A 27,589-nucleotide genomic window follows, 5' to 3' on the forward strand; every position below is an offset into this window, starting at 1 on the left:
CAAGAAACATTTCTGATTATTATCAATGTTGAAAACAGTTTTGCCGCCCAATATTTATGTGAAAACCGTCATTTTCCAGAATTCACAGATGAATAGAAAGTTCAAAAGAACAGCATTTATCTGAAATAGAAATAAGACATTATAAATGCCTTTACTGTCACTTCTGATCAATTGAATGTGTGCTTTACTGAACAGAAGTATTCATTTTCCTCAACTTTTGAATGATATCTTATCCACAAAAATATGAAGCAGCACAACTATTTTTCAACATTGATGATAATAAGAAATGTTTCTTTTTGAGCAAAATTAAACTTTGCATCACGGGAATAAATTACATTTTAAAATACATTACATAATAGCCGTTACTTTCAATTGCAAATTGCAATTTTATAATATTGGTTTAAAACAAAACTAAATCAAAATGAGAGAAGATGCTTTGGCAACTCGCTGAAATGATGTTAATGTTTGATCTAAGTTAATGTTTATTTTACTTGGCTTTGATTGTAGTTGACTATAATAACCCGGGTGTGTGAACGTGTTCATGCTGTTTAGTGTACAGTAATGCCATGCAGACTGTTAGACTCTCTCTCTCTCTCACACACACACACACACTCACACACACACACACATACTCACACACACACACACACACGGCTGAATTTAAAAGCATCTGTGATCAAATCAGCCCAGAGCATCAAGATAAAAACACTTCTAAGTACAAATACATAAAAATACATGCGTCCACGGATATTCATCAATAACTCATGTTTGCTTCAAAAAACATTGCATAAGTCGATTTTACAGTTCTTGTTCCTGAGCGCCGAGGCTGAAGCACTCTGGATGTTTCTCATGCTCTCTACGAGCTCAGGATGAGCGGACGGCTCTCGTCCGGCTCTCGGCTCTTGAAGGTGGAATGAGCTCGTTCTAAATCCAGCACGACGTCCAGCAGACGAGCGGCGAGGGCTCGAGCGCGCTCAGATCGACCCTGCGCACACACTAACACTAACACACACGGACAGAGGAGAAACACGTCAGCATGTGTTCTGTGTTGGATGAGTGTGTGTGCATCTCAGAGCTGCTTTACAGATGAACTCTGACCTGATGACGGCTGACTGGCCTTCAGCGGCTCTTCCTGTTCTCCTGGCTCAACTTCCTGTGTCTCCAGGTACTGCTTCCTGTGTCCCAAACATCAGCAGAGTCAAGCTCAGGGAAGATTTCCTCCTTATAGACATTTACTATGGTAACTATGAAATAGTTAATGCAGTTATTGTTCATACTGTGAATTTTTTTTTCTTATATATACTTAAAATATTTTTTTTAATCTTTTTTTATATACTTGTGGTAGTTAATTCATATTAATTATTAATCAGCATCTAAATATTTCACACCTGTGAGGTGGATGCATTATCTCGGCAAAGTAGAATTGCTCACGAACAGTGATTTAGACAGATTTGTTAACAGTGTTCGAGAGGAATAGGCCTTTTGTGTAGATAGAAAAAGTCTTCGATCTTTGACTTCAGCTCGTGAAAAATGGGTGAAAAAACAAAAGTGTTGCGTTTATAATTTTGTTCAGTGTAATTAACAAAAACTTAAAACTTAACCATGAACAATTATGTTATGTTTACTTGAAATAAAATGTGTTAGCTGAAATAGAATATTTAGTTTATCTGGAAGTGCTAAAATAACTATAATGAATAAAGTGGACATTCTATAAATAAATACAAATTAAAATGAAATTGACAATATAAAAATACTATTAAAAAGTGCTTAAAAATACAATAACAGTATATCGATACTAAAGTAACACTGATTTTATACAATAATGATTGCATTGCATTTGCTTTGTAGCAATTAATAATAATATTAATTAATGTTAATAAAAAATATTTAATCCACAAATTCTCATTAGTTTAATGAGGAGAAATTATAATAAAATACATTTACATTTCTGCATTTGGCAGACGCTTTTATCCAAAGTGATTTACATTGCATTCAAGGTACATTAACAACAATAATAATGTTTTATCAATCACTGTAGCAAACTGACTGTCATGATTATGGTCCAAAACACATCTCAGTCATATATAATAATAAATAAATAAATAAATAAATAAATAAATATATATACACACACACACACACACACACACACACATAATACAATTAATAAATAATAAATAATATTAATATTAAATTATATAAAATTATATTATTAATTAAAATAATTAATTCTATAATATTTTAAGATTGAAAAGAATTTAATTTAATTGCATTTGCATTGTGACAACTAAAAAATTTGATTCAAATTCTCATCATTTTAATGTGAAATAAATTTGACAAACATTTCTTCATGACATTCACGCAGACAATGGTTATATATACTGTATAATAGAATACGTTTACATATATCCAAAGTTTTTATCCAGATTGGCTTACACTGCACTGACTATATAATAATAATAATAATATTTGAATAATGACGCTGCTCTTTGAGCGACACCTGCTGGACGCTTACGGTATTTCAGCGTCACACACCTGAGTTTGTCTCGGCCCTGCAGCAGCTCTTTATAAATGATCTGTATTTCAGCATCAGGATCCAACGGGTCGCTCCAGTCGCCCAGAGTCACGGCCGAATGAGTCCGACTGCAGCCCGACGCTGACACACACACACACACACATCTAATGTTATTGATCAGGACTGTGCTATGACAAAATACATGCAGCATTATTTCAGTGTGCTTTATGGTCATGAGAAATAATGAAGCACTGCAACTGAAAGCCATCCATGAACACCTAATCGTCCACTGTAATTGAATCAGTCTGAGGTCACTGTTAAGCACCGCACACGTGCATGCGAATCACACACACACACACACACACACACACACACACCTGTGCGGTCAGGCTGCAGGCAGCAGGTCCATTTGTTTCCTCGATGAGCTCCAGGGTGAAACGACGGCAGCATGTGTTCATTATAAAATACTGACCTTTCTGATCGCCGACAGCCACTGATTGAGCTCATTTACATTCTGAAACACACACACACACACACACGTTACATGAAACGTTTTTTTTGTAAGAAATACATTTTTAAGGATTCATTAAATTTAGCAAAGGTGCCAGTTAAGACATTTCTAACGTCACAAAAAATATTTTTCAAATAAATGCTTTTCTTTTGAACTTTCTGTTCATCTGTGAATCCTGAAAAATAAAATGCATCACAGTTTCCACAAAAATATCATGCAGCACAACTTTGTTAAACATTGCTAATAATCTTCATGTTTCTTGAGCAGTAAATCATCATAATTTCATGATTTCTGAAGATCATGTGACACTGAAGACTGGAGGAATGATGCTGAAAATACAGCGGAGCATCACAGAAATACATTACACTTTAACACAGAGTCACACAGAAAACAGTTATTATACATCATAATAATATTTCACTTTTTTGGATCAAATAAATGAAGCCTTGGTGAGAAAAATAGACATTTTTAGAAGAAATATATACAATCTCATCTTTACTATCTTTACTAAATCTCATGTCAACGAATATAAATGCTGAACGTGAATAATTTTTCTGTGTCATTAGATAATCATGATTAATAAATGTGTGTGACGTGTGTATATTTGTATACACAGATAGTGTGTGTGTTTGTGTGTGTGTGTGTGTGTGTCACCTTGCACTGCAGGTATGTGGTGTGTAGTTGTCCGTCCGTGTCCTGTGTAATGACCTGCATGATGTTCTGGAGCTGAAATGCGTTTTCATCCACGCGCTCCACCGCACACACACGCGCTATGGGAATAGAGGAGCGAACCTGCAAACACACACACACACACACACACACATCCCAACATCAGAAGCCTAGAGATGATAATGAACCTCCAGCTAATGACACTCCATTAATAACACACACACACACACACAGAGGAAAGGGAAGTGTGCTGGACCTGCCAGTCGGGGCTCTTGGCGTACGACAGCGACTCTGAGCTCAGCCAGAAATATCGTTTCTTAAAAGCGAAGCGTTTGAGCAGCTGAGGTCCTTCAGCTTTGTGTTTCTGGAGGAACCCTTCCTTCACGATGACCGACGGCAAAAACACGGCGCGCTGAGGAGCTTCACACACTGCAGAGAGACAACACCAGAAACTCATTAAATACATTCGCTTTAGGTTTTCATCAGGGTTTTTTTTTTCCCCTAACAGGTGTGCATGCATAAATGATTGAAATTAAAATGATATGAAATAAATGTAAACTAAACATGATAGAATATAATCGTTTGTTGTTGCTGTTTTAACATGAATGCATGCATAAATGACTGAAATTAATATTATATAAAAACAAATAAAATATTTTCCAATGTGAGCATATGCTTAAATGATTGAAATGACAATTATATAAAAAGTAAAATAAATCATATAGAATATAATACAATGTTAAAATTTTCCAATGCATAAATGATTGAAATGAAAATTAAATTAAAATAAATATAAAATAAACAATATGGAATATTTAAAAAAATCATCCGACATGAATGCATGCATTGAAATTTAAAAATTACAAAATAAATGTAAAATAAAACATATAGAATAGAATTAAGATACACAGAAAGACGTATATTTCTGTGAATATAAATATATATATAATACATGTATAATAAACAAGAGAATATAATAAAAAATGCACAGAGACAACATGAAACTAGATTATTACAGTAATCATTTATATCTAAAATCCTTGTGTTTTTCTTTTAATTCCAACATAAATGCATGCATAAATTACTGAAATTAAAATGATATAAAAATAAATAAACAATATAGAATATAATATTAATTTTTTTCCCCCAATAATAATAATGCACACTTAAACAAATGAAATTAAACATATTTGGAAATAAATGTTAAATATACAATATAGAATATAATAAAACTTGAGACAGTGAGAAAGTAGATTATTCCTGTAATCATTTCTATCTAACCTCCAGAGGTTTTAATAAGAGATGAGTGAGTTGTGCAGTTGTGCAGTGCAGACAGCAGGTGGCGCTCGAGACTACAGTCACTCAGACACACACACAGAGACTGGCTCGTGTTTCACTCACACACGTGCTGCAGACTACAGGAGACCTGGACACACACACACACACACACACACGCACACACACACACACACACGCGCACACACACGCACACACACACACACACACACACACACACACAGGTGCAGGTGTGACTGTTATCAGACTCCTTGCTTAATGTATTCTCACATACATTAAATATTAAAGCAGTCTTTGACAGGACGTGTTCAGGGCGGTGTCAGAGTAGATATGGTTATGTGATCACTCAGTCAACCTAAACACACACACACACACACACACACACAAATATATTTTTAATGTAAAAATATGTACATATAATTAATATTAATAAAATAAAATAAATAATATATAATAAAAATAATAATAATAAAACGTATATATATATTAGTATCATTATTAATATGCATTTTTTTATGAATTATTAATATAACTATTTTGATAATATATAGAATTTTATTTTTTTATATATATTTTTATTATTATTAATTAATTTTAGTAATTTTGTTGTGTGTTTTTATGATATAATTTTTTTTAAATATGAAATTTAGTTTTTATGAAGTTATACTTTTACTTTATTTATTTTAGTACTTCAACTAAAACATCATATTATTATATTATTATTATTTTAAACGTTCTTTAGATTTTATCGTATTTCATGTTGTGAACATGCTTTTATGGTTTTACGGGTTCAGTTTTGAAGAGAAGTATTTTTAGTAAATAGTCTTTATGATTAATTGTCTGTCATCGTGGTCATAAGTTGCTGTGATATTTGTGGCCAGTCGTCATGACGACTCACCGTTGCTGTGATCGATGTCTATGAGTTTGTCCAGGAAATCCTTGACGGACGCCACGCTGCAAAGGATGATGGGATGCAGAGGGGTCATCCACTGCTCCTTCCCATGACCCAGCTGAAGGCCCAGGTTCCCCACGCTCTGAAGAGCCTGAGAGAGACGGAGAGAGAGGTGTGTGTGGGTGAGTGAGTGAACACATTAACCCGTTTACACTGATTAAACTGCTGAAGCGCTGCTTGAAGATCCAGACAGCAAGCCTCATTCTGTGACGTGCACCTCATGGCCACAGTAACAGCATTCAGTCCGTTTTATTAAAGTGCATTTAAAGTTTCGCTGCATCTTTCTCATTTTACATTCAGAGACGGTTCAATATTAATTCCTAAATTAAGTCCTTAAAACATCCCATTAAATGCACTGATAAATGCATGCTTCTTCCCTGAGTTTATGCATCTTCTATAAAAAAATACATAAAATGTTAGTAAATTGCATAACAATAAAAATTATGAATGCACTCATAAACGACTGAAGTAAAACATATATATAAAAAAGGGTAAAAAAAAAAATATATATAATATATATATAATATATATATATATATATATATATATATATATATATATATATATATATATATATATATATATATATATATTAATACTTACACCATGAATGCATAAATAAAGGTTTGAAATAAAATAAATATAAAATAAACAATATAGAATATAAAAATTATGATTGTTCTAACATGAATGCATGCATAAATTAATGCAATTTAAATTATTTGTAAAAAATTTAATGTAAAATAAACAATATAGGAAATAAAAAATATAATTTAAAATTAAATTAAATTAAATAAATAATAAATGTAAATAAAGCAATTTGGAAAATAAATAAAAAATGTTTTTTTTTTTTTACAACATGAATGCATGCATAAATAATTAAAATCATATATATATATATATATATATATATATATATATATATATATATATATATAGTAAATTAAACAAAAAAAGTAAATTAATAAAAATATATATATATATATATATATATATATATATATATAAAAAAACTATGACTTTTCCAACATGAGTGCATGACATGTCATAATAGAGCTCTGCAGGGGCCTCAAATTTAGCCCGAGTCCGATCCGAGCCCGTCTTTTCCCCCTTCTCTCAAAACAGCTTATACTACTGTTTCAGTAATTAAAAATAGTTCGGTTTTATATGTAATGGCAAAGTGAATCTTTTTTTTTCTTTACCTTTTTTTATTAAGTTACCTTCGAAAAACGTTTGAAGCATTTTTTGTGCGTTAAATATACGCTTTGGTTTTTTAAAGTAATGACCAAGCGGCAAGTGGGAGACAGTAAGCTGAACATACATGATCGATTTAGCCATCTCAAATCATCACAACTTGCCTAAAATAAAGTCTATAGATATACTAAAACAGTTCAAGCATATTACAATGTTTAAGTATTAAACCTGCAGAAATGTGCGCTGTATTCAATAGTTTGTGTGGAGAGTGGAAGCGATGCAGGATGATCACTTGCCGTCATTTTTACTCATAAGCTAAAATTAATTCATCATTTGTAACTACAAAGGGTCTACTTTTATTTGTGTGCACTCATAATATCAATAAAACGTTGTGCTTTTATAAAATAAAGGAAACAAACATGATGTGCTTTCTTTCCGTCTGGTCTTGAACAGGAGCACTTCACAAAAATGACATTTTTATAATTTAAGAGCACATTTTAGTGCTTCTATTATGCCATTTTTAAGGTTGCTAATATTGTTTCAAGAGTCTCCTTAAACAAGTTTACATGCATGCAAGGTCAAAAAACGTTTTATTTACTCAGAAAATCGATTTAATTTTACAATCACTTGATCTAGTTTTATCTTAGTTTAGGTTCACATACAGCTACATGAAAGGTAATAGCTGAAAAGGCATAACAGGGGCAGTTTAATCTAGAGCTGATTCGAGATGTGCGGCGTACCTTAGCGAGCAGCAGCAGCGTTCTGCTGGTCCTGGTGTCTGCGTGATGGTCTCTCAGCTGGAAGAGTTTGGGCGTCAGAATCGCAGGAGCAAACAGACGCAGGAAGAAGAAGCCGCTGATGGCCAAATACTTCACATCCTACAAGAGACGAACCGTGAGTGAAACCACACCACCACCATCATCATCATCATCAGGAGGGTCTGATCAGGTCCTCGCCTCGTTCTCGGCTTCTGGAAACTGTTCCTCCACGCGTCTGTGGAGCTGTTTGAAGACGACTCTCATCACAGGAGGACACTGGGACACCGAGCTGACGATGGCCTCCATGATGCTGCTCAGATACGTCTGCAGGAGCCCCACGCTGCTCTCCCTGACCTCAGCCTCCGACGCCGAGCCTTTAAACGAGATTCGTCTGGACAGAGAGTCTGCTTTCAGATGAGAGGTCACAGTCTCGTTTTTAAATATTAGTTTTTATGAAAGAAGCATCCTTTCTGTGCATTATAATACAACTGCTGTTAACACCCACTGAGAGCAGACAGTAGGGAGGCTTCTTAACGGTCCCTCTCACTCATTTTCATAAATAGGAACAACTGCGCTGTGCAAATTGTGATTAGTGTTCATTTTGTTGGCATGTTTGTGTGGTTTCTTGATTTGATAATCCTTCATCTCATTCTGAGTGAATCCCCTGCTTCTTTGAGACATTTTGTTAGCAAGCTAGCAATACATTCTTGCGAACATCTGTGTATTCTGTGATGCTTTTAGACGAAAGATTCTGAGCGCAGAACCTACATGCATTTTATGTGCATTTGTTTGTTTTTCTGCATTACAATTCATAGAAGCTACTAGACAATTACTAGAACTGAGCTTAATGTTATCATTGGTTTCAGATGAAAACATAAAAACTGTTCAAAAGTGGTTGATTTTTTAACCAAGGATGCATTAAATTGATCAAAAGTGCCAGTAAAGGCATTTATAATGTTTCAAAAGATTTCTGTTTCAGATCAATTCTGTTCTTCTGAACTTTCTGTTCATCAGTGAATCCTGAAAAATGTTTCTTGAGCAGTAAATCATCATATTATTCTGATTTCTGAAGATCATGTGACACTGAAGACTGGAGGAATGATGCTGAAAATACAGCGGAGCATCACAGAAATACATTACACTTTAACACAGATTCACACAGAAAACATTTATTTTAAATTGTACAAATATTTCCGAATTTTCCCGTTTTTTTTACTGCATTTTTCTATCATTTACATGCATGACCAAATGGCTTATCATAAAACATTAAATAATCTTACGGTGGTTTATGCATAAAAAAGTTGTAGATTTACGGAACAAACAAATAAATAAACAAATATTTAGAATATTCACACTCTTCCCCATACATCAATATTGCACCGTTTTTTAAAAAAAGTTAATAATTTTATACTAAATATCTCTTAATATTTAGGTTTCATCTAAAAGTCTACTAATATCACACATTTTTAAAGTACTGTAGTTCAGATATCAAACGAATGCAGCCTTGAGAGCAGAAGAAACGTCTTGTGTTTAATGGCGGTGTGTATAATATTTTTCACATATCAAACCCGGAGATGTTTGGTGCTCAGTGACATTTCTCATGCTATACATAGATCTAAAAGTCAAAGTTTGGAGAGTTCACTGCTGTTGCCTGGAAACAGTTATTTTTCATCTGATGATGTACTGCATGAATGAACCAGCATGTGTGTGTGTGTGTGTGTGTGTGTTTATACACACCTGGAGCGGTTGAGGTCGATCTTGCAGGGATCCAATTCGACATATTTCCGTTCCTCAAAGATGCGGTTGATGATGGGCTTCAGAACCTGGTGTAGATACAGCATCCCGACGGCCTGAGAAACACACAGAGCTTCTGACTTCAGTCACACGTTACAAACACAAGCTTGTATTTCAGAGGAAGGTGCACACACACACACACACACCTTCATGAACTGCTCCATGGCTTTGGAGGCCAGTGAGTTTGAGCGGAAGAGTGTGTTAGGATCTGCTGTTGAGGAGAAACATGAGGAGTCCATCAGAACAATCCTCGGCCAGAAATGATCATCTGTGCATGTATTTTAATGTGAAAAGTGTTATCCATAGAAAAAAGTGCATGTAACCAGGGCTGCATGATCTATTGTAATAAAACCTATGAATTAATTAAAGGCTGAGATTTAATGAAGTATTTAAGAATAAAAAAAGATTTGCATTGTTAAAAAAAACATACTGATAAAATAAAAATGCATAAATGTGAAATGTAAGTTTACAATTATAATGTAAAATAAAATTATGTTATATTATTATGACAATATTTTTCCTAAATGTTCATTATGTTTTAAACAGTGCAATATTATATATTTGTGGCGGGGGGGGGGCGTGGTTTAGCGAAGTCTGCAGCGGAAGAGAGAATCAGGAGACGAGCGGTAAATGAGTGGTTTGGGCAAAAACTATCAACAACTGTTTCTCGTTTCAGTAATTGGCGCGGAGAGCGTATAAAACGCCAGGAGAGACAGAAGCAGTTGAGAGAGAGACGGACTGCTGACGGGAATCGGAAACCAGAAAGAGTAAACCGGAAGGGGGGGCGGGGCTTATGGCCGTAGGAGGGGACAGTGCTTCCGTTTCTCCGCTCTCTCCGCGCCAATTCTCCAATCCACTCCCTGCCACTGGGGCGGCGGGTAGGTCTGGGCTGGCCTGTTGGCGTTGCGGGGACCCGGAGTATTTCGTGGACAGTTGTCCAGTGATGGAGGTGGGGATGATGATCCGAGTCCCGGACGTCCCACAGGTCACCCCTGGTCAGGCTGGCGAGTACCAAATACCTGTGAGTATCAAGGGGGGTACATATCCGGCCTTGGTGGATTCAGGATGTAACCAAACCTCAATCCATCAAAGCCTGATTCTACCGGGGGCATTGGATACAAGCCGTGTGGTTAAGGTGCGGTGCGTACAGGGGGATGTGGTGGAGTATCCGGTTGTCCCAATTATTATTCAATTCCGGGGACAAAAGCATAGTGTAGAGGTGGCGGTTAGTCCCCACCTCCGGCATCCAATAATTTTGGGAACAAATTGGCCCGCATTTACGGTTTTATTGGGGTCGTTATGCGCGGATGCCTCTTGGGGAAATATGGCACGGAAGGAGACCGCGCAGGTACAGGTGGGAGAAACTGAGCCAGGACCGCCGGGTTCTGCTTCAGAGGAACCGAACGAAATCGGGAGTGACCCAAGACGCTCGGACAAAAGTGAATACAACCCAATTGTTAATTCCAAAGAGCCACAGGGAAATGCTTTTCCATGCGGCTCATTCTAATCCTATGGCGGGCCATTTGGGACAGGCAGCAACACTGAATCGCCTCATGACCCGTTTCTTTTGGCCGGGCATTCATGACAACGTGCGCAGGTGGTGCGCGTCTTGTCGGTAATGTCAGTTGATGAACCCACAGGCCGCCCCAAAAGTGCCTTTGCACCCTCTTCTCTTAATGCAGGTCCCCTTCGAAAGAATTGGTATGGACCTCATCGGGCCATTAGAGCGATCGGCACAAGGACATCGCTTTGCATTAGTCTTAGTTGATTATGCAACACGATATCCTGAAGCAGTGGACCTCGGCAACATTTCCGCTAAAAGTGTTGCGGATGCCCTGTTTCGTCTTATCTCCGGGGTGGGGGTTCCAAAAGAAATCCTTACTGATCAGGGCACGGCGTTTATGTCACGTACGCTACGCGAACTGAACGGATTGTTGGGCATTAAATCGATTCGAACTAGCGTCTATCACCCACAAACTGACGGCCTGGTCGAACAGTTTAATCACACACTTAAATCCATGATCCGTAAGTTCGTTCATGAAGACGCCAAAAATTGGGATAGGTGGCTAGAGCACTTGTTATTCGCTGTGCGAGAGGTTCCACAAGCCTCCACGGGGTTTTCCCCCTTTGAGCTTCTCTATGGATGCCAGCCCGAGGGGTGCTGCATGTCCTGAGAGAAACTTGGTAGGAGGGACCATCACAGAGCAAAAACGAAATCCAGTATGTGCTGGACTTGAGAACAAAACTCCACACGTTGGGGCGGCTATCAATGGAGAATTTGTTACAAGCCCAGGACCGCCAGAGCCAACTGTATAACAGGGGAACTAGACTATGCAAATTTGCACCGGCAGAGAAAGTACTTGTATTACTCCCAACGTCGAGCTCTAAATTAATGGCTAAGTGGCAGGGACCGTTTGAGGTCGCACGACAAGTCAGTGATCTCGATTATGAGGTAATAAGGTCCGATAGGAATGGGTCCCGTCAGATCTATCACCTCAACCTCCTTAAAAAATGGAATGAGGAGGAATCAGTGATGTTAGCAACAGTGATTGGGGGGGAGGATGATCTCGGACCAGAGGTGAATATCAAACCATAATCCCTCGCCCTGGCTCCAGGTGGAGATCACCTCTCGCCGTTCCAACTCACTGATTTAACGAAATTACAGGCAGAGTTTGCCGGCGTCTTTTTGCCCCTACCGGGCCGTACTAACCTGATTCAACACCATATCGAGACCGAGCCGGGCGTGGTAGTTCACAGCCGGCCGTATCGCTTACCTGAGCACAAGAAAAAAGTAGTTCAGGCTGAATTAGGCGCTATGCTTGACATGGGGGTAATAGAAGAATCCAACAGTAACTGGGCGAGCCCGATAGTTTTAGTTCCGAAAACGGACGGCTCAGTCCGGTTCTGTGTGGATTATCGCAAGGTGAATGCTGTGTCGAAATTCGATGCGTATCCAATGCCGCGAGTTGACGAGTTGCTTGATCGGCTAGGCACGGCTCGTTTTTATTCGACATTGGACTTAACAAAGGGCTATTGGCAGATCCCCTTGTGTCCATTGTCCAGAGAAAAGACAGCTTTCACAACGCCGTTTGGATTACACCAATTTGTTACCCTTATGTTCGGGTTGTTCGGGGCCCCAGCTACCTTTCAGCGCCCTCATGGATAGGATTCTGTGGCCCCATAATGCATATGCGGCTGCCTACCTGGATGATATCATTATATTTAGTAATGATTGGCAGCGGCATATGCAGCATCTGAGGGCTGTCCTGAGGTCGCTGAGGGGAGCGGGGCTCACGGCCAACCCAAAGAAGTGTGTGATTGGGCGTGTGGAAGTAAGGTATCTGGGCTTCCACTTGGGGCATGGACAGGGGCGTCCCCAAATTGATAAGACAGCCGCTATTGCGACCTGCCCACGTCCCAAGACCAAAAAGGAGGTAAGGCAGTTCTTGGGGCTGGCGGGATATTATAAATGGTTTATTCCTAATTATTCGGACCTCACCAGCCCTTTGACTGACCTTACTAAAAAGGAGGTGCCAGATACGGTCCAGTGTCAGCAGGCCTTTACCCAGGTCAAGGCTGCTCTGTGTGGCAGCCATTGTTACACTCTCCTGATTTTTCTCTCCCTTTTCTGTTGCAGACCGGATGGCTCCCCGGCCTGAGACTGGCGGTGGGGGTATGTGGCAGGGGGGGCGTGGTTTAGTGAAGTCTGCAGCGGGAGAGAGAATCAGGAGACGAGCGGTAAGTGAGTGGTTTGGGCAAAAACTATCAACACCTGTTTATCGTTTCAGTAATTAGCGTGGAGAGAATATAAAATGCCAGGAGAGACAGAAGCAGTTGAGAGAAAGACGGACTGCTGACGGGAATCAGAAACCAGAAAGAGTAAACCGGAAGTGTTGTGCGAACGTGTTGATGTCAGACTAAAAGTCACCAGTTTGTGTTTGTGAAATTTGAGTTGAAGTTTGAGTTAATAAATATGTCAGCAGTCCAGCCGACCCCTTTGTCCTCTTCCTTTCCTCCCACGAACTATTACAATATAACTTTTTTTTTAATGTTTGCATTTTTTACAAAGTAATACTAACAATAACAGTAATACTAATAAACTAATGCAATAATAGTTTTATTTATAGCCATATTGACATAATAACAAAACTGTGCAGCCCTAGTCCAGTAGCAGTTTCTAATTTTGATTTTATCTAGTAATTTCAATATTTTTATTTAATAATAATACTAATAATAATAGCTATTTATAAAATCGCAATTTATTTATAGATTATCATTATTTATATTGGTTTCTATACATATTATTAATATTTTAATTTATTATTTATTTATCTTTACTATTATTATCAAAACACATTCCAATGAGTCTTAATTTAGTAATTTTAATATTTGTATAATTAATAACTGGATTGGTTTTATTTTATTAAAATCATATTTTAAGTTACAATCCCTTTTTACCCCCCCCCCCCCATCATGCATCCTTATGAGTAATGTTTTAAATTAGCAAAATTATACCTGTACTTTTCATTAATCATCTATAACTAAACAATTTTGCACGTTCTACACAAAATGTGATGTTTTCCCAATACTACAGTGTTTTTACATTTACACTTTAGTGTAGGTAAAAATTAAAATGCATGTTCTGATTTTATGGAAAGATAAATAAATAGAAATATAAAATCCCGTCCCCTTTAATTCCGATATATCATCAAAACAAATCAATACTTTGACTTTGCATGTATCCGATTTATAAATCACTGTTCTGGAAATGAATGCAATACATTAGCGCATAATTAATTAGACAGTGCCTAATTTACATATGTTTCAGAAAACGTTTGTTTTAATGTACAGTAATTACTAAAGTAAGGAAACGATGGTGGTAATCTGACCTTATTCACCTGAAGTGTGTTAAATCTATTATTTATTATATCTACTGAAATCAAGTCTATAATCATGATGCCACACATGCATTAAAACTCTTTCAGCTTGATTTGCGCGACGGTTTTCTCTCTCTTTAATCTTCCGTCGCTCGCTCACAAATATTCCAATCTTATGATCGTTGCGTTTCCTTTTGAAGCTGCTTCCCGAGGAGCTGCTATGGAAACACAGGCAACAAGAGAAACCCACGCGCTCGCGGCACAAAGCAGCATTAATGAGGAAGGAGAAGTTGAGATGACTTCTGTGGGTAAATATAGCTGGACTGAAGTCGTCACGTCGCCCACACACAGAAAGCCCTCATGGCTCGCTCTCTTACTGGTGCTGTGGACCTCTCTGGTGTTCAGGGAGTCCAGGAAAGGCACCACCAGACCCTGACCCAGATAGATCTTGACCAGCGTCATGGCCACGTCCTGCCGGCTGTCCACTGTGGTGACCTCCTCCAGCAGGGTCAGGAGCGTGGGCTCGTCCACCTGACAGCATCAGATCACAGCACAACAAACAGGGACAGAACAGGATTTTCGGCTTGCATTAGGCTTCCTTTGTTGGTAATACATTATGAGGGTATTCTTGATGAATGCATAATGCATTATAACAATCCTTCAAATAATATTTATTTATTTGTGTTTATAGCTTTTTAGAGTATGATGATTTATAACACAATGAACACGTTGCATCCACTTTTACAGTGGCTTATATTTTCATAGTTGTATTACCGTATTTTTCGGACTACAAGTCGCACCTGAGTATAAGTCGCATCAGTCCAAAAATAGGTCATGATGAGGAAAAAAAAATATACAGTATAAGTCGCAATGGACTATAAGTCGCATTTATTTAGAACCAAGAATTCACATTAACGTCTCCAGCCACCAGAGGGCGCTCTATGTTTTCAGTGGTAGACTACAGGAGCACTGAGCAGTATAGAGCGCCCTCTGGCGGCTGGAGACGGTAATGTTTTCTCTTGGTTCATGTCAAATTAATTTTGATAAGTCGAACCTGACTAAAAAGTCGCAGGACCAGCCAAACTATGAAAAAAAATGCGACTTATAGTCTGGAAAATACGGTGCTACTTGACGTAAAGCGGACTATAAGTGTCTTTGCAATTGTAAACTTATTCTAGCAAACTAGATTGTATCGTTCATGAGAATATTAATACTTTAATGAGAGTTAGTTGGCATGATTAAGTGTTCGATTGATTAAGGGGACCATCAAAATAAAACGTAACCATATAAACATCGCATGTTTTTAAGTTGGAGTATTAAACTCACATCAATTAATTAGCATTAGCTACAGATTTAATATGGTGTTCATTGTTTGTTATAAATAATCATACTCTTAAACTTATAACCACAAATATGTATTATGATGTGTTATTATTGTTTTTATGAATATTCATGAGATGGTACAACATATTAATATTTCGTTATAATGCATTATGCATTCATTATAATGCCTTAAGAATACCCTAATATGTTTTATTAATACGGGCTTCATAGAAAGTGTTACCCTTTTGTTTAATTAAGACTAAAACGAAAAACGAAAAAAACATTAAAAATAAATAAATAAATGACTTTTTCAAGGCATGAAATAAAAAAATATATAAATCGAATTTTTTTTATCTAGTGGCCAATTAAACATTTTTATTTTGTTTAATTTGATGTGCTAAAATGAGTAAGATAAAATACCAATAAATATAATAAAGGAATAAATAAGCTGAAAATATAAAGAAATTAAAACTAATTTAAAATATGAATAAAACTGTAATTGTATTTTTATTGATAGTTAAATAACGCTTTTGTGTGGAAACATTTCTCATTTTTTTTTTTGTAAATTACAGATTTCTAGAAAATTCGATGTGCCATGTGTAAAGTGTCAAAAAGTTAATTTATTCAAAAATATAAAATATACCGTGTTTAAATTACATGTAAATGTCTTTAGTCATTTAAAGCATGGATCTTTCTGACCTGTATGTTGTGTATCTGAGAACATGTTTTATTACATACGCATGCATTTAATGACACGACATTTATGCATTTCTCATTTAATTTGCCTTGATGTAGTAGAAAAACTAAAACTAAAAGTGAAGTAAAAATTAAAAAACAAACACAAATATATTTCTATATAACTAAAACATAAAAAAATATTTTTTTTTGTAAATAGTCTATATGAGAACTTTTATATGAAAACTCACTTTCTATTTTATCTCTATTTAAAGATTCTGCATTTTGTTCGCAAATTCTGTTCAAATTCAGGAACTTCTGTGGCATTCTCAATCACAGTCTGACGGACGGAGGAAGAGGAACTCGTTGGTTTGAAGCCACTGTGGTGTGTTTTCAGCGGTTACGAGTCGTTATTTTTGGTTCTGGAGTAAAGCTAAACGTACAGTAGCTACAGAGACAGACAGGTGTGTGATGTACCTCTGACGGAGAGATGACGGCCTCCACCAGCAGCTCCATCAGAGGCTGATAGTACACAGATGGAAGAATCCTGTTCTCTGCTAAACGCACCTTCAGACGCAGAGCTCCCAGTTTACCTCTGAAACACAGGAAACAGTGTGTGCTTCAGAACAGCACTTTCACTCCGTTAGAAACTCCAGAGCCTAAAACACCAGAGCCGTCCTGGAAGATGGGAAACTGGGGCGTGCAAAAGGCATTTTTGGGATGTGTTTGCATTATTGCTTTTTCACAAACTTGAGTGCATGAGTTCATGGACAGCTAATTAATGACACTTTCATATTGCAGCTAATGGTCAGATGAATTAATACAGTTATAAAAAAATAATATATAAGTTTTACGATATTTATTATTCATAATAAGTGTTACATATTTCATATACGTGTTATTGTGGTGGGTTTTATTTTATAATGCATTTGATTTTTATTTAAATGTTTCAATTAATTAATTACACTGCAAAAAATATTTTATACAATTTTTCTGAAACATCTAAACATTCTTAAATCAAGATGCATTTGAGATACAAAATGAGTTTTGATATTGGTTACTGAAAAAAAAATCATCAAAATTAAGTGAGATTTTGCTTAAAATTAGAACAAATATCTGTGAGTAGGGTCAGAAAAATACACTTAATTCAAGAGGAAAAAAAATATTTACTTGTTTATTTCTTATTATTGCTCTGAAACACTGACGGGCTATTTTTCTTGTTTTATGCATGATTTAAAAAATCAGTATTTGAATCTCAGGTAAATATGATTATAAACTTTTAGATATTTGCACTGAAAAGCAAGACAAAAATATTGAGTAAATAAATGATTTATGCAGTGTAATTAATAAATAAAAACATTTGAAATTAATAAAATCCATTAAATAAAAACATTGATATTAAATATTTAACACTTACTATTAATAAAATAGAAAAACAAAAAATATTTAATAATTATATTATAATTTCATTTCATTTTAAATAATATTTAAATTAAATTAATTAAATTGTAATATTAATTTACCAGCATTTCACACGAATATTAACTGACATGCAAATGTGTAAATTATTTGAATATGAATAGAGTAAAAATTAGGTGGTATTTAAAGAAAATGGTTTGACAAAAGTTTGGGAATTCTTGCTTTAGTGATTCTGACATCATTCTCAAGTGAATTCACTTCTTTAATGTGACGTGAAAGCAGCTCGTCATTGAATTAAATTACGATCACATACACAGTGTGACTAATGAATGTGACTGTATAACACACACACACACACACACACACACACACTCACCCGGCGTCGTCCTCTGTGTGTCCCAGCGGCAGCAGACGAAACCAGCCCTGCAGCAGAGGAGATCTGTGCAGACACGACAGAGGGATTTCCACCTGCACAACCACAAACACAAAGCCTGCATTCAGTACAGTTCACACACAAATCACTCTCTCATCAGCAGCTCTTTAGGGCAACAATGCCTTTAACATTCACTACCAACACAATGGTTTCATTGTTTCAAAAAAATGCAAAAGAAAATGCAAAAAAAAAAAAAGTTTTCTCATTTTATGATTATACACACTTTTTTTTAATGCAACATGATTTTTGTTTTTTAATGCAACATCCCAAATTTTGCAAATGTATCCAAAGATGCATGTATGGAAGCTTGCTGCAAAAATGTATTCATGTGTATGCACACACACAAAAAAAAAAAAAAAAAAAAAAAAAAAAATTAGTTTATTTTATTTTTATGCACAAGATTCCCATACAACATTTCTCTAATGCAATATCCCACATTTCAAATTCAAATGCATGCATGAAAACAATTTATGATCAAATGATACTTATTTGAAACTATTTAAATGAATGGTCATAAAAAAATGTAATTTAAAAATCGACAAACTCACCTTTCCCAGAAAGTCGTTCTTGCCCACCATGTCCCAGTCCCAGACCTCCACTGTCACGCTTCCACCCTCATCATCATCACCTTCATCCAGACTCAACTCCAGAGTCTCACCCCAGTGCGGGAAGCGCGTCTTCTTTATGATCTGACCAAACAGCCTGATATTATGATGCTTGCAGATGAACACGGTTATGAGGCATCGATTTTAATACTGATTAAAGGGAACATGCACAACAAAAATTAGACGTAATTATTATTATTACTACTACTCCATGAATACAAGTATTACACAATTTAGGAACTATGGCTATTGTGATATTTTACTGTAAAAATTATTATTCAAGATAAACATAATTACAGTACAACTGTAAAATTACAATACTAATAGGATTATTATTATGATTTTTTTTAGACATAATGATATACAATCATAAAATTATGGGCCAAATTGTGCAGGCCCAATAAACATGCAGAACAAAAAATATTTGTATTGTAATATTACAGTTGTACTGTAAAATAACATTATTATTATATTTTTCTTAAATGCTCACACACACACACTCACACACACACACACACACACACACACACACACACAAACACACAGACACACACAAACACACACACACGCACTAATACACACACACACTAATACACACACACACACACTAATACACACACACACACTAATACACACACACTAATACACACACCACTAATACACACACACACTAATACACACACACTAATACACACACACTAATACAGACACACACACACTAATACAGACACACACACACACACTAATACAGACACACACACACTAATACACACACACACTAATACAGACACACACACACACACCACACTAATACAGACACACACACACTAATACACACACACACTAATACAGACACACACACACTAATACACACACACACACTAATACACACACACACTAATACAGACACACACACACACACTAATACACACACACACTAATACAGACACACACACACACACACTAATACACACACACACTAATACAGACACACACACACACACACTAATACAGACACACACACACTAATACACACACACACTAATACAGACACACACTAATACACACACACACTAATACAGACACACACACACTAATACACACACACACTAATACAGACACACACACACTAATACACACACACACTAATACAGACACACACACACTAATACACACACACACACACACTAATACAGACACACACACACTAATACACACACACACACACACACACACATTTTTCCCCAAATCAAGCTTCTCTAATATAAGAAAGAGGAGGGAAGTAAAAACTGCACACAACCGGTTCTGGTTCTGATATGTATTGTGAATGTTTTGAACATGCAAACACACACGCTACAGCGAAGAGGAAGCTTTCATTAAATAGTGATTTGGGTCTGTTCCTTGTCTAAAGAGATCACATGACGTCAGAAGACTTCGAATATATTGCACACGTTCTGTGAAGCACATCTTGATGCTTTAATTATGTTTTCTGTAACTGTGTGGTGATCTCACCGATGTCTCAGCGCTGAGGTTGTTGTAGATGATTCTGGTGAATGGATCAGAGGTGCCGGTAATATCACGCGGAGCCAAATCACTGTAAGCACAAAAACACAACAACACTCAACCGTTCACACAGAAACAAACTCAGTGTTGCTGATTCTGGTTACATGACGAAAATTGCAGTTACTAACGTTATCCATTACATTGCACAATATCGGTAATATAATCAGACTACTTTTGGATTACTTTTGGATTACTTTTGGATTACTCACCGGGCCTCAATGACGTGACAGTGGAGGATGCTTCTCTGAGCGTCTCTGTGCAGCTCCAGAGCCAAGTGAATCTCACCCTGAACCTCTTCATCTGGATCCACACGCGTCAGATTCAGCCAGTTATCCAAACCTGCAGGAAAGACACGCATACTGCATAATAACAGGGCTGAAATGTCACTTATTTCAACAGATTTGAAAAAGAGGCATTGGATATGTTTCAGTGGTGCATGCATACTACTCATGCAATTTATTAGGGCTGCCCCCTAAAAGTCCCCTAAATGTTAGTCGACGAGAAGAGGCTTAGTCGAGCAAAATTGTATTAGTCGCTTAGTCGCAGAAAAAACAACAACACATGAAATTGAAATTGTGCGCGGTGTAGAGCACGTTTGGGTTACTGCAGGACAGATGCAGTGCCACTGTAATAATTTGCTCTTAAAATACTTATAAGTACAGTATAAGAGTAATGCATGTTTTGTATCTGTAAGGACTTTCTGTTTATTCGTGTGCACTCAGAATGACAACGAAACGTTGTGCTTTTGTAAAATAAAGCAAACATAATGCGCTTTCTGACGTATTGGACACAGTGCTGTGGAAAGCTTTTTTGCGTGCGCTTGAGCACTTGCTATGTAGGCAATTAAATGCTCATTGTTATGATTTATATGATTTATTAATAAAAGTGTGACTAATAGTTGACTAATGCTTAAAATAACGAAAACTAGTCGACCAGAAAAACCTTAAGATGAGGGCAGCCTTAGTATTTATACTGTAAACCATAACCAGATTTATAGTTTGCATTTGCCAACATGTGTATACATGTGTATGTGCAACCATAATGCACTGCAGATCCCAGAATGCAATGCAAACCTTTTATAGCAACTGCCAGTGTTATTTCAGGATCGTTTAGATCATTTTACAGTTTTTTGTTTTTTTAATAGTTTTATAAAAATATTTTTAATTGTATTTTAGGATTTTATTTTAATTTGAATTAAACTTTTAGTAATTTTGTTGTCTGTTTTGTGATTTATATTATTAAAAATACATATATATATTTTTTTATATATATTTTGTATTAGTGATTTTTATTGCAGCTTTAGTTTATTTTAGCACATCAAGTCAAACTGAATTAAAATTATAATTATTTCATTATTAAGTGAATTTAGTTTTAAGTAATGGTTTTTTATAGTTTTGGTTTTTGTTGACAATAATACTTCTGTTGTACATTTGAACATCTCCTTGACTCATTATTTTATTGTATTAAAATACAAAACATTTAATCAAATTTTAATATTCATTATTTCTGAGACGGTGAATCAAACATGCAATGTTGTAGGTTTAATATAGCACTACACTGTTCAAAGGTTTATTCAGAATACTTTTTCAGATTTATTGCATGCACATTTCAGAGATTTTGGCAGCACGTTCAAAACAATGACGGTGATGTAAATGATATAATCTGCAGGTTGGAAATTGAAGGTCAAGTCGTGCATAATGCATTGTGGGATACAGTATCTCATGCATACAGTTATACTTGTGCTCTGGCTGTATATCATGCACAAAATGAGTATTTGCTGTTTATAAACACGCATGCATAAAATCCACACAGTCATGCACATGAATCTGAACATGATGTTAAAGCAGAGTAGGTAGAGCAGGAGGATGCAGTGCATCTAAGTTTGAGTTTATAATTACAGTAAATCATCTCCCATCGGAGAGTTTCTCAGAGCCAAACGCTTCCCATGATGCCGTGGGTGAGGGGTGAGTCAGTCCTGACAGGCTGCAGTGATTCATGCAGGGCAAGTGCATGCTGGGAGAACATGAAACCCACTGTGGGGCGGCGTGGTCGCTAATATAATACATCACACGTGTGCCTGTAATAACTAATAACTCATGCTTTTCAGCAGAGGGAATTACTTAGGATGAAAATACTCACTGCTCGTCTGATTTGAATCACTGTCATAGTTAATGTTTTAGGGTTTAGTACAAAGATTGTGCCAAGTCATTTTAGTTTCTGTAATTTTAATTCAAAATATTCCATGTTTTATAAATTCATTATAACAATAACTAAAACTGTAACAATTTTTTTTTACTTGAAATAAACTTTAACTGAAATAAAATAATATGTCTTTATTTATATATGTGTGTGTGTGTGTGTGTTAAAAATAATATTTTAAATATGTATTGTATATAATACATTTTTTGTATTGTTTTATACATATATAATTTTATATAAATTATAAAATTTTATATTTTTCATTCACATTTATATTTGATTATATTATATTATACTATATGCCATATTATATTATTTTATATTATATTATTTATTATTATATATCATATTATTATTAGTTTTTAATTTTATTTTTATTATTGCTAGGCTTGATTGTATGTAGCCTAATGAGTTTGTGTTTTGTTAATTGGGGAAATGATCATGCACAATATTAATTTGTGCTGGATGGGACAGTTTTCTGCACACTTCTTTGTAGAAAATTCCAATTTTAAAAAATTATAATAAAAAATGTGATGAGCAAGAAATCTTAAACACAAAACAGATTTATGTCTCATAGCACCTTACGTGAATTTCTGCATTCATCTTCATCTTAAATAATCACACGCTTACCTTTGTGTTGAGCAGCGATCGCATCTTTACTCAGGGAGATTTTACCAATCACATCGTCGTGACTGCGGCATGAAAAACCATATGAGATGCTTGTAAATGTTCAGAAGATTTCCATATTAAACCACCAGCAAGATCATCATCAACTCTACATTTCCAGATAAACAGATCTCCACTCAGACGAATGAATCAAAGACGTGTTCATCACACCATCTGCGTGTTTGTGTGAGCAAATGTTCTGCTGTGTGAATGTGAATGTCTTCATGAGTCTCCACAACACAAACACCAGCAGAAAACATTCTCAAAGTGTCCTTTTAGTACTTGATGGACCTTTTAAACAACAGTTTTGTAATCTTTAAATAATGTTCTAATCATGCTAAGAAAACTGGACTTATGTGACCCTGGAGCACAAAAGAAGTATCTGGGGGTATATTTGTAGCAATAGCCAAAAATACACAATATGGGTCAAAATTATCAACTTTTCTTTTATGCTAAAAATCATTAGGATATTAAGTAAAGATCATGTTCCATGAAGATAATTTGGAAATTTCTTACTGTAAATGCATTAAAACTTAATGTTTGATTAGTAATGTGCATTGCTTAGAATTTAATTTAAACACATTTAAAGCTGATTTTCTCAATATTTAGATTTCTTCACTCCCTCGGATTCCAGATTTTCTAATAGTTGCATCTCAGACAAATAATGTCCTCCTAATAAACCACACATCAATGGAAAACTCATTTTATTCAGCTTCCAGAAAATGTATGAATCTCCCTTGTGACTGGTTTTGTGCTCCAGAGAACACATATTGATGTTCTCAGAATATAAAAAATAATTATTCAAATAACATTATATTTTGGGTGAAAACTGGAAAGTTTAGCACTCTTAAAAATATTAAAAACAAACACTGAAACAATGTTATATTCAGGGTAAAAATAAAATGAGTAGAACGTTAAAGAAACGTTTTTTAAACCTTTAAATAACGTTAACATTTTAGCGTTCTCAGGCTACTAAAAATAAATGCTCAAATATTAACATTAAATAATGCAGTTCGTGGATACGTTTTCTAGCTTTCTAATAGTGACTAGAAAACAAAGATAGTAGAACATTTTAATTGAACGATCCCACAATGTTCCCACAACGTTTTTAGAAGCTAGATGTCTGTTCCTTTACTCATGCATTCATCTCTTCTGGACTGAGATGCTTCACAAACGCGTTTATCACGAATCACGTTTGTTACCCAATCGTGTCTTCATCCATGACGTAAAAGGTGAGCGTATGGAAGCCCATCGGCAGATGAAGGGTGTACTCCTCGCCCCAGAACGGATTCAGGTTTCTCCAAACGGTGGCGGTTCTAGAAAAGATGATTTAGTGAACACTTTACTGCGCTTCGTGCGACTCGGAGGCCAATTTGCGTGCATTTATTACGTGCATTCGAGTCTGAATTAGAATCTGCCTAGATACAGAGAACAATTTAAAGGGCCATAAGTGACGAGGATGGAAAACAATCAATCAATTCACCCAATTTCTCAAAGGGAGGCCGGATCATTTCCATTTCAAAAGACACAAGGCTTTTTAAATATGCACCACACCAGGTGTGCTGTTCATCAAACTATCACAATACAGCATCTGAGAGCAACACGACTCGCAATGCACTGACTCTTTCACACACACATCATTTCTGTGATTCGTGAGCTGATCTCCGGCCGATGTTGTAAAGTACAGCATTACAGCATTAGTGTCAAACAGATCCGTTACATCAATGACAAATACAACACCGCTAGCCAATAAATCATCACGCATGCAATCAATAAATCAGTGATAAATTAGGATGATCAAAACATGCAACAAATGCAATAAATCTAATACTTGTGTCTTGTGTGTGGACATGTAGCCATATAAATGTCTAACTTATTTAAATTTTTTAACCTTTCTGACTAACTGTAAAATGTAAAAATATTTTTTGCATCTTTAGAATTTTGGAAACATAATCATTAGTTTTACAATCGAGGCCATCACTAAATGTGTTGCCTGATTTAGTTTCACTTCTAGAGGCAATTTTCTGCCCAAAATATAACTAAACTCACTCTGTCACCTCACACAAACCTGCGGACATCAATAGATTTAATAGAACAGTGAGGAGCACTTGTTGCTTTTTCAGATTCATAAAAAAAAAAAAAAAAAAAAAAAAAAAATAATCATGACATGACATCATAAAAAAATAAGGATTGTTTTATCAGATTTAACCTATTTCAAAATTAAAAAATGTATATCTATATTATTTAATTAACTAGTATATATATATATATATATATATATATATATATATATATATATATATATATATATATATATATATATATTTTTTTTTTTTTTTTTTTTTTTTTTTTAATTATTTTTTTTTTTTTTACTATTTTTAAAGGTATTAATACTGTTTACATCATTTGAAAACTTTTATTTTCAAGGAAGGTTTTGTTCGATTTCCTATTTCAGAATTCTACAAAAATATGATTTACTTTATTTTTGAAAAATTTATTTTAAGGATTATCTTGTTCTGATTTGATCTATTACAGAATAAAAAATAAAATAAAAAATAAAATAAATTTTTTTTTTTACTTTTTATGGAAAGTTTTGACAGATTTGATCTATTGCAGAATTATTGAACTTTTTTTTTATTATACACACACACATACACACACACACACACAGGTGAGAATGTGACACTCACCTGGCCACGACCTCATTGTCAACTTTGACGATGCAGTACGGATCACTGGTCCCAGAACTAGACAGAAACACACAACAGAGTTCTAGATCAAACACTGGAGAACATTCTCAGAACGTTCATAAGTGTTTAATAACATTCTCGAAATGTTCGCTCAAAAACATTACTTCTACAATATTCGCAGAATGTTCACTGGACATTTAAAAGTAACGTTGTTTTCACAATTATAAAACGGAATGTTTGCTTTACAAAGAAACATTCAGAAATAACCTTTTCAGAACTTAATGGGAACATTTGTAAAACATTCTGGCAAGGTTCTCTAAAAGGTGTGTAGAAATGGGTTTGACTTTAACAGAAACTTAACTGGTCTTTAATAAATTAAGCACAAAAACGTCATTTAACGTTCAGTGAACTTTTCTACTGAGACGTTTTAGTTGGATGTTCATCTAATGTTTCTTAAACGTTGCATTTTAATGTTTTGAACATTCAGGAATAACATTATCATAACTTAATAGGCACAAAAACACATTCAGTATTCCTCAAAATGGAAATGCACAGACATGATTTGACATTTCCTTCAGCCTGAGGCTTCTACATGTCACTTTTGGCTTAAAAGGGCTTTTACATTTGTCAAAAACAGATTAAATACAATCGAGCAAGACCAGCCCAGAATTAAAAAGTAACGCAAATGTAACGCAACGCATTACATTCCATTAAAAGTAACTCGGTAACAATTTGTTACTTTTTTAAGGAAGTAACGCAAAATTGTAATGCATTTCTTTTAAAAGTAACTTTCCCCGACGCTGATGATATTTCCATTGTTTGCAAAATTACACAAGTATGACCAATAACGTTTAAAGCAAAACATATTTTTGTGAGCAGGGAACAAATATGATCAGGATCATAACTCTCATCAGATCCAGGCTCTTTTGCGTGAACTCACACGTCTTTTGCAGGCAGATTTCGTCCCTCGACGATGCGAAAGTAGAGAGAGGTGTTTCTGGCCATGATGAGAGGAGCTCATGTCACTGAAGATCTGCAGGTCTGGATCAGAGCTGGTCAAACCCCGATCAGAAACCCGAAGCTCGGATCAGGAGCACTGGAGACACTCAGATAAAAACCTAGAGCAATGATAACGTCGCCTCCATGATCCAATGAGAATCTAGAGTGACATGAAGAATTAAGCAGATCTTCAATGCAATAACTATCTCACGATGTTCAGGGGATGGTGTGATCTGGAGTTTCTCACCGGCTTCGTCCAGATCCATTGATCCGCGCGCATCGATCCGCTCGATCAGTTCCGCATCGGTGATGATTCTCGAGTCACTCTGTGATCTAAATGTATTATTGTCATCGCAACAGAGCGTGAGTCGTGATGCGTCTGTCTCTGTTCTCGGGTGATGATGAGACGATGATGATGGTGATGATGATGAGGCTTCAGTGATGCTGATGA

The 27,589-nt window shown here is 35.7% G+C and overlaps 1 protein-coding gene across 1 annotated transcript; it reads right to left on the minus strand.

Annotated features, from left to right (window-relative positions):
• Positions 1-618: 618 nt before the first annotated feature.
• Positions 619-27,144, minus strand: LOC113052688 (rasGAP-activating-like protein 1). Its single transcript, XM_026217092.1, is given in 22 exon segments — positions 619-1,002; positions 1,099-1,175; positions 2,536-2,656; positions 2,893-2,977; positions 2,979-3,029; positions 3,681-3,818; positions 3,952-4,124; positions 5,890-6,034; positions 7,878-8,015; positions 8,094-8,286; positions 9,633-9,745; positions 9,836-9,900; positions 14,944-15,097; positions 17,042-17,159; positions 18,360-18,451; positions 18,965-19,105; positions 20,534-20,615; positions 20,794-20,923; positions 23,414-23,475; positions 24,652-24,765; positions 26,140-26,196; positions 27,080-27,144. Coding segments are annotated over 22 exon segments (2,460 nt in total). The 3' UTR covers positions 619-856.
• Between the last annotated feature and the right edge of the window lie 445 nt (positions 27,145-27,589).

The sequence above is a fragment of the Carassius auratus genome, chromosome 33 (assembly GCF_003368295.1).
Source record: "Carassius auratus strain Wakin chromosome 33, ASM336829v1, whole genome shotgun sequence".
Lineage (NCBI taxonomy): Eukaryota > Metazoa > Chordata > Actinopteri > Cypriniformes > Cyprinidae > Carassius > Carassius auratus.